This window comes from Lupinus angustifolius, chromosome LG05 (assembly GCF_001865875.1).
Source record: "Lupinus angustifolius cultivar Tanjil chromosome LG05, LupAngTanjil_v1.0, whole genome shotgun sequence".
In the NCBI taxonomy this organism is placed as follows: domain Eukaryota; kingdom Viridiplantae; phylum Streptophyta; class Magnoliopsida; order Fabales; family Fabaceae; genus Lupinus; species Lupinus angustifolius.
The window spans coordinates 9,461,465-9,470,639 of NC_032013.1; the positions used below are offsets into that span (position 1 = coordinate 9,461,465).

Here is a 9,175-nt window from a genome sequence, read left to right on the forward strand (position 1 = left end):
TAGTTTGCAAGTTGCATAAGGCCATCTATGGTTTAAAACAAGCACTAAGACAATGGTTTGAAAGATTGAAGGGTTCTCTTCTCAAACTTGGTTTTCAAATAAGCAAGTGTGGTAACTCTCTGTTTATCCATATCTCGAACACTCATCAACTCTACATCTTAGTCTCTGTGGATGATATAATAGTAACTGGTTATTCTCCTTCTCTTGTCAAACAAATGATTAAGGATCCTAGTTGCACATTTTCTCTAAAACAGTTGGGGCCCTTAGACTATTTCTTGGGTATTGAAGTCAAACATCAGAAAAATGGATCTCTTTTCTTGTCTTAGTCCAAGTATATTAGAGATCTTCTTGAAAAGGCAAATTTGTCCACTTCTAAAGCTAGCATAACTCCTATGGCTACCAATTGCAAACTCACAAAGCATGGTTCATATGACTTTGAGGATCCTACCTTCTATAGGTCAATTGTAGGAGTATTACAATATGCCACTGTTACTAGACCTGACATTACATATTCTATCAATAAGGTCTGTCAGTTTCTAGCTAAACCTCTGAATTCTCATTGGACTGTTGTTAAGAGAATTCTTCGGTATCTTCAAGGAACCAAACACTTAGGCCTAACTATCACTTATGCTAATATTAATTATGATCTTCCTCTTATTGCCTACTGTGATGCTGATTGGGCCTCTGATATAGATGACAAAAAATCAACTTCTGGTGCTTGTCTTTATCTTGGTCCAAATTTAGTCACCTGGTGGTCAAAGAAGCAGCAAACTATATCCAGATCTAGCACAGAAGCATAATACGGAAGTTTGGCCTTGGCATCTCAGGAATTAATGTGGCTTGAATCTCTTCTCAAAGAGCTCCATTTCTCTTATCAAACTCCAACAATTTTCTATGACAATTTAAGCACCATTGCTATGTCACATAATCCAGTCTTACATAATAGGACTAAACATATAGAACTGGATATTTATTTTGTTCAAGACAAAATTTAGAATAAAACTCTTACAGTAAAGCATGTACCATCAGAGTTTCAAACGGCAGATATCCTCACAAAACCTCTCCCAAACAATCAGTTTGTTATTCTGAGAAATCAACTACAAATGTTTGAAATCAATTCATCTACCTAATTGTTCTGGAAGCTCTCACAATAGCTCCCTCAAATTCAGGAGGGTATATTAGAGTATTATAATATTTCAATTAATTAGTTGTAACTGTTTGTGTAGCACATTTTTCTCTTATTAAGATCAGTTTTAATTAATAACAAATTCTTAAGTTTCAGTTTCTCTCTCTCTAATCTTCTCTCTTCTTTAGCATTCTGTTTTTCACCTCTTACAATCACTAACATGACTCATTGCCAATAAAATTGAGACAAAAAAGTTAAGAATCTAATTGAAAAAATAAATTAATAGATCAAATATGTGTTTTAGCCTAAAATATAACCACTTTTAGTAGTAAGAAGTAAAGTCTGCCTTTGAAAAACGGTAGGATCATATCTCATAATAAAATAGACTTCTCTCAAGTGATTTATCTTTAAACAGAGCAAATAAGAATACATCACGCTTATATAATTTAGTAAAATAAAATTTAATACAATTTATCATATCAATAATAATATTATTATATATATCATTGTTATAAGTATCATATGGACGGGATTGATCAAAAAGCTGATGTATCAGACACTACAATACTCCTATTCAACTATTCATGCATCATAATTCGTGAAAATCATTAAAATCGGTCGGTTTTATTGAAAATCATCAAGGCTGGTGAATTTGGCTAAACCGGACGGATTAATATGCAATTTTTTCATTTAAAAAAGCTTTGCAAAACAACATCGTTTTGCTTTAATAATTATAAACAAACAAAAGTAAAAAACAACAAAGAATCCAAACCTCTAAAGTTGAAGTCTTGAAAGGAATGAACATAGATGAAAGAGCAAAACAAAGATGCATCCTAATCGTTGTCCCAATTGATCTGAAGCTCTTCTAGAGTGATTTGTGAACTAGTATTTTTTTTTTACAAATTTGAAGTTTTTTAAATGTGATAAGTATTTATGGTTTGGTCTTCTAAATTTAAAGTATGTATTTATTTTAGAGTTTAAAATCTAGACATTATCAGTGAAAATTTTTTACATTATCAACACATCATCTACTATTGATTTATATTATATTTGATTAAGAGTCAATCAATGGTGATTAGCATATGTATGATAGTGTAAAAAACATTTACACCAGTGTATACATTAAATTCTTTATTTTAAAGAATTTCAATTTTTATTAGACTATAAAATATGAACTATATATTTGATTATTTGAAGCTTTGATTAAGCATACATATATAAGAATATATAATGTCCAATTTAATTTGTATATTAGTTGATTAGTAAAATTGTATATCCAAAAGCCATTCTAGCACTCACGTGTACTTTGAGCCTTCACCTGTATTCTAAGTTATAGAACAGTTATGGTGAATAAACTACAAGGCTAATTTGTCATCAATCATCACAAATGTATTAGAACAAAATAATTGGTTAGCAATACAATCTTCCTCAGTGGATTTTATATAGCCAATAAGTTTATTTTGTTTAAAAGTAGATAATCAGTGCATATAGATCATTTCGTCCTCTAAAAGTGGAAATTAAGAATAAAACACTTCGTACCAATTTTCCAAAACTTGGAAATGATTATGCATAAACACAAATAAACCTAACCAGTTACCCTATCATTTTTCATCATGAATTTTAGTAGATTATATCTTGGAGCATATTGTAAACTGTGTCTATATCCATCAAAGGCTTCCATTAAATCAAGAAACTAACAAGTCTAAGAAGAAAATCCATCCCAGATAAATGTTCTCCAACGACACACTCAACATGAAGCCTATTCATCTTCAAATACCTGTTTTTAACACATCTAGTACTGGATCTTAAATTATCAAATGTCCATTGGAGCAGCACCTTCACCTGCGGCACCACCCTGACCTGCACCACCACCCTGACCTGCACCGGCACCCTGATCTGCAGCAGCATCCTGCTCAGGTTCTGGCTGAGGCTCTTCAGTAGGAGGAACTTCCTCCTCCCTCACAATCTCAAACTCGTCAATCAGCTTTTGAACAGTTTCCTGATCCAAAATGTGGAATGGCTCACCAACTCCAATCACAGCAATAGTGCATACGGAACTTCTGAGTTTTTCACCTTGCAAGGATTCCCTTGTTGCAATAAGCGCATCTTTAATCAGATCTTCTCTTGAGGAGGCATTGAAGTTATCAAACTTGCGCTCCAAATATGTCTTTGCAGCTTGTGAGCGAGAACCGATTGCAAAAGCCTGATATTCAAAATAGTTTCCACTTGGACAGTTGTAATAGAGGTGAGCACCTGATTCATCTAATCCAGCTACCAGGAGACCAACCCCATAAGGACGTTTCCATGACCGCTGGGTGCAAACCTGCCACTCAAAATTGTATCACAAATACTGATGAGAAAGGCTTATTATAAGTTATAATAAGTTTCACCAATACTTTTAGGACTTAAACACATGAGTGGACCCCAAACCAAAAGACTAGTCTATTTGGGGAGAGTATCATGACTTAAGTATCATATTGAGTTTCTTATACTATCCAATGTAGGACTTCTATCATTGCCTCCCACTTTAAGGGTCGACATCCACAACAACTTTCACTCTATCGACACTGAACCGATGGCAGTCATTTGGCTTCACCCACCTATCAGCATTCAGTAATATACCTTAATCCAGCCTATAGGGAGCCTTTTCTGTGGAACAACTTTCAATAGAAGCACCAATTTTTAGAACTAAAGCACATCATAAAAACTCAACCCAAAAGACTAGTGTATTAGGTGGGAGAGTCTCATGGCTTAAGTATCACATTGACTTTGCTAACCTAAAAGACTAGTCTACAAGTAAAACACTAGTATAACTAGATATCATAAAAGAGGTGCACGGCATAAACTACAGCACTGAAATTAACATCTTGAAAAGTATTAAAGATAAATCATAAATGTTAGCATCTGTCAGAAATTCCTCATTCCATTTTTAACTTATTTCTATAAGTATTTAAAAACCTTGGAGATGCAATGAGCTATTCAAATTTCAAACAGAAGTTCGATCAAAGGGTTTTCCCCCAGTAAGACACACCCCACAGCTTCACAGATGCATGAATGCCCTAAAAAACCTGAGAATTTACGTTCTGGGTAGATTAAATGACAATATACACTCAATTACTCTACCATTTAGTATTTAAGAACTCAGTCAAAAAACACTCCTCCACAGACCCCGCAGAGAGTCAAAAAAGACCAGCTAGATATCAAAGTTCAGAAAATCCCATAACTCCCTTCAAGTCCATTACATTACAAGTACATCCAAACACAAGCCACAGCCCACAGACAACTAGAGTTAAACATGCACAGTTCCAGCAATTTAGTTTAGATTTATGAACTGTAGGTCACACACACACAACTTTTCATATTTCCTGTTCTTCAAATTGTCAGATGAATTGATATTTGTTTTGGTATTTGTAGAGATGGATGAATTAAAAGCACAAACATAACTACTAGATTATAGTTTGTTAAATTAGACGCTGTATACACTTTATAACTCCTAACTTAATGTAGCGTTGACGGATGGACAGAACTAGATGGAATAGGACGTTATGCTCTGTTGTTTTTGGTTCCACCTCTTTCAGAGAAACCAAAACATTCTAGGGTGGAAACCAAATGTTCTATTTTATAAAGTACACCAAACACATAACAGAGCCCATATCTCCTGTTCCACATGTCTGCCAAAATCTACCTAGAAAACTTAGGAACAAAGAAAAGACTACACACAAGGGTACATAACACCATTATCTCACCACCACCAAATCAGGTATAGTTGATCAAAGTCACATTACATATGTCAAAAACTATTTCACCATAATTCACTTAATTAATCAGTGCTAGCAGTGTGCCAGTGTCATATGTTAAGTCAGAGTCCAGAAAATAATGAATGAGCCAACACTCAGGCATTCCTCACTAACAGGAAAAAATCTATAGTGACATTTCAATTATAATCTCTTTAAATTGCACAAAATAAGCTAATCCAAATACAAACTAACAAAGACTCAATAAGAAAATCAAAGAATAATTAGACACAGATCCAGAAAATAGGGTTACTTCTAAAATAAATAAATAGATAGATAAAACTTGCACCTTTAAACAAATAAACAACAAAAAAGTATTGATCAAATGGCATAAGGCAAGATCCAAATAGACCAAAAGGTTAAGAGTTTGATTCATGATAGCAACACTTGTTGGCGGGGTAGTCACGCATCCGAAATTAGTTTGTTCTCTTGATTATACCAAAAAACAAATAAACAAAACCCTAGCTCCAATTACACGATCCAAGAAAACAAGAGCGAAAACAAAAAACATGAGATGTAAATGGAAGAAGCTGTAACCTAACCTGGGCCTTATCAGCGAGTTGAACAACGAGTCGACCCACTGGAAGCGGTGACTCATAGGTATACGAATAGTTAATGCATTCTGACCGCATGTAACGGCTGAGGACGCGGCCGTCAGCGGTGAGTCCGGCGATGGCGACGCCGATATGGTCATCAACCTTGAAGATCTTCTTCTGGTGAGAAGAGAGTTCGGAGTTGGATTTGTTAACGCACGCGAGAACCACGTGAGTCTTAGATCGGAGTCCGATTGCGGCAGAGCCTTGCTTCACCGCCTCCATTGCGTACTCCACCTGGAAGAGCCTCCCGGCGGGGCTCCATGTCGTTACGTCTGTGTCGTATTGGTTTCTGAACATTGTCGTTTCACGATTTTGATTTTGATTTCCAACGAGGTCGTTTGAAGCCTAGAGTCTCTAAACTAAGCCACCAACTCATGAATTGAGGTTTTTGTTACCTTTTTATATATTTCTTATTTTTTTTCTTCCTCTTCAAGAAAGTGTTTTAAAAACCCCTAAAATTTATATATTTTGTTACTATTTTTCATTATTATCATTTAACTCCATGTTGAAAGAGTTTCCTTGCTTAGTGAGGCAAGTTTTTCATTGATTTATTTAATGACATATTAATTCTTTACTCATAAATTGATTTTGTTAGAATAAATTTTTAACGTCCGTATAATGGTTCAAGAATGCTCTTCTAATAAAAAATTTAGCTTTATTGAATTATTAATAATTTCATATCATCTCAACTTTATTGAATTAATTCCAACACCGATATAATGGTATGAATATAGCAAATTTACACAAGTGATAATGAGTGATATTTATTTTTGTTTTTCTTTATAAATTGAACTACTTCCTTATAGAAGGTTGGTAAACAATAAATAAATAAAGCAATAAATAAATGTCAGTTGTGGAATTTAAATGATAGAAAATAAATGTTAATTGCAGAATTTAAATGATAGAAAATAAATGTTAGTTGCGGAAAATAAATAACAGAAAGTAAAAGTTATTAGTTAGATCAATCATGATAACTGTGTATTTTTTCCACAAAGATACAATTTATGAATTAAATTACACTTTGATTCAAGATTTCTTTCTTTGTTAACAAATAAAATTTATAAGTTAACACTTTATTACTTTAAATTTGTCATCTCTTTCAAGATTCAATTGTAGTATAGTATAGGATTATGTCGAACCACAATGAATTGCCTAATAGAAATGTTATAACACCTATATTTTTTCTAATCTGAATTATCCTAATCTGAATTAGGATTTTGCTTAGTGTATTGAATTGATTTTTATTATATAATTGAGAATATATGTGTATTTAAAACATGGTACTAAAGTGTAATGTTTTTTTTAAATCTATTCAAATAATTTTAGAACATTCGTAGGAGATTTTGAATATGAGTATGATATAATATATTAAGAGTAATAGCATAGTTAGATTGATTCTTTTAAATTATAAGATTGTTATTAATTTATCAACCTAAATTGTCTTGTGACTAATATAAATTATTAGAATAATAATAATAGAGAATATCTTTATTAATAGAATAAAAAAAATTAATCTATTTTCCCCCTTTCTCTGCAAAGCAAACAGAACATAACATTAGGGAGGAGAAGAAGAAAAGTGGTGAGTCATTATCTTCTTCCTCCTTGTTTTTCTTTTCCTTTCTCTCATTCTCTTTCTTTCTCTCTTTCTTTCTCTACTCCTCTCTACCTTCTATTGAGTGAAGGTGTAGCAAAAAGGTGAATTCCTTTTGTTGGTATTTGTTTTCTTCTCGAGTTTTAGGATGCATGTTTACATTAGCATCAATAGTAGAACATATGATGATCATTGTATGTTAATCTATCATTTATAGATACTATTTCACATGATTATAGTGACTTTATGTTGATTAGGGTTAGTTTTTCCCCATTCTGTTTAGTTTCTAATAATACACTAATTTTATGTTAAATTAGTATATATATATATATATATATATATATATATATAATTTTACATATTCATGCGGATTAAATTACAATGTTACACTAGTTTATGTACAAAAATGGGTTATCAAGATAACTCATTGTTTGGGTGTAGCTACTGACCAAGTTTTTATGAGGTTTTTGGTGTTTGAGAACTTCTATTAATTAGTATTGGCTATGTTATGATGATGTTAATGTTTACGTGGAGCTCAAGCATCTAACCATAATACTCAAGGTGAGAGAGACTTTATTCTTGGCCCTTGTGGTCTTGGTCTTTGTGTCATAGCATGGTCCGATGACCTCAAAGTCGGATGCAAGCTTGTATTACCTTTGGTTTTTGTATAATAATTAATATTGAGAACAGTATAGTTAGTAAACCACCCATATTGATTAATGGTGCGATGGATTCTGTGAATGTTGTGATATCTAAGTATATGTTTTTAAATAGTGTGAATGTTGTGTTTGGATTGAATTTTGTAATTAAGTATAATTATCTTGATTTGTAGTTGATGTAGTTGAAATGAAATGACTGATGTTGATGTTACATACACTTAGGTATGTACATAAAAAATAGAATGGAAATGTAGTTTCAGTACCTATAAAATGTTGTGTTTGACATACATACATTCATCATAACATTGGAGGAAGGTTTGTGGCAGAATGGAAAGATTCAAGATAATAATATCTTGGGAAATGAATAGGGGTGGTTAATGATGGTGATTCATCATGAAAACCTAGAGGGTTGCTTGGGTAGGGTAGTCTAGTGATGATCCAGCTTGATCCCCTGTAGAGATCAGGATAGCCTTGCTTAACCAAGTGATTTCTGAAACCCATTTTGAGTTATCTAGATCGGTGAGAGAGCTCCTGGTATCAAATCAGAATATAGAAACAGAAAATAAAAGAAGAATAGATGCAAGATCAATGTGATCTTGATCAGTAAATTGTATTATTGCCGATAATGTGTGTACAATGATGAAGAACTCCTTCCACAAGAGAGTAACTTCCCTAACTGATTTCCTAAATCAGTTCCCAATTACAACTTCTCCAAAAACTTGCATGAAGGCCCCCAAGGAAAGTTGTGTTTTGGTTAAAGCATGACACCCCTTGATGGTGTACTTCACTCTCTTCTTCCTTAATGTCAACTCTAGCTTGCCAAAATCTGCCTTGACCTTGCCCAGACTAGCCAACCATTCTAGGCCCAACACCACATCTACCCCCTGTAAAGCAAACAAGTACAGATTCTGCTGAATTTTCAACCCCCTGCACTACCAATGTCAACTGATCACACCTTCCCATACAGTGAATCTTGTGCCCATCCCCCACTTCTACCACATATTTAGGAGTGGCTTGCACCTTGAGCTTCCACCTTTCCACCAGATCAGTAGCTATAAAGTTGTGTGAGGCTCCACAATCTATTAGTACCACCACCTCCTTACCCTCTAAAATCCCAGTCACCTTCCAAGAATGGGTAGAAGTTAACCCAGCCATACCCCAAAGGGACAATTGTAGGGAATTAAGGTTAGCCACTCCAGATTCCTCCAAGTTTGACTCTTCTTCCTCCTCATCCTCCTCTAACAAGATCATCCTCAACTGTCTATTTTTACACCTATGCTCCCTACTAAAAGGCTCATCACACCTGAAACACAACCCTTTCTCCCTCTTCTCCCTCAACTCAGGCCCTGTAAGATGTTTGAAGCCTCCCCCTAGTATTGTTACTAGACCCTGCACTGCTTACAGCTATT

The 9,175-nt window shown here is 34.0% G+C and overlaps 2 protein-coding genes across 2 annotated transcripts; one reads left to right on the forward strand and one right to left on the reverse strand.

Moving 5' to 3' along the window:
• On the forward strand, positions 393-800 carry LOC109346970 (uncharacterized mitochondrial protein AtMg00810-like). Its single transcript, XM_019586709.1, has one exon. The coding sequence runs from the start codon at positions 393-395 to the stop codon at positions 798-800; it is 408 nt and encodes a 135-aa protein (XP_019442254.1).
• On the reverse strand, positions 2,707-5,906 carry LOC109347676 (proteasome subunit alpha type-1-B-like). The gene is made up of 2 exons (XM_019587664.1): positions 5,463-5,906; positions 2,707-3,449 (listed from the first exon to the last, which is right to left on the reverse strand). Exons 1-2 carry the CDS (start codon positions 5,811-5,813, stop codon positions 2,940-2,942), a joined length of 861 nt encoding a protein of 286 aa, XP_019443209.1. The 5' UTR covers positions 5,814-5,906; the 3' UTR covers positions 2,707-2,939.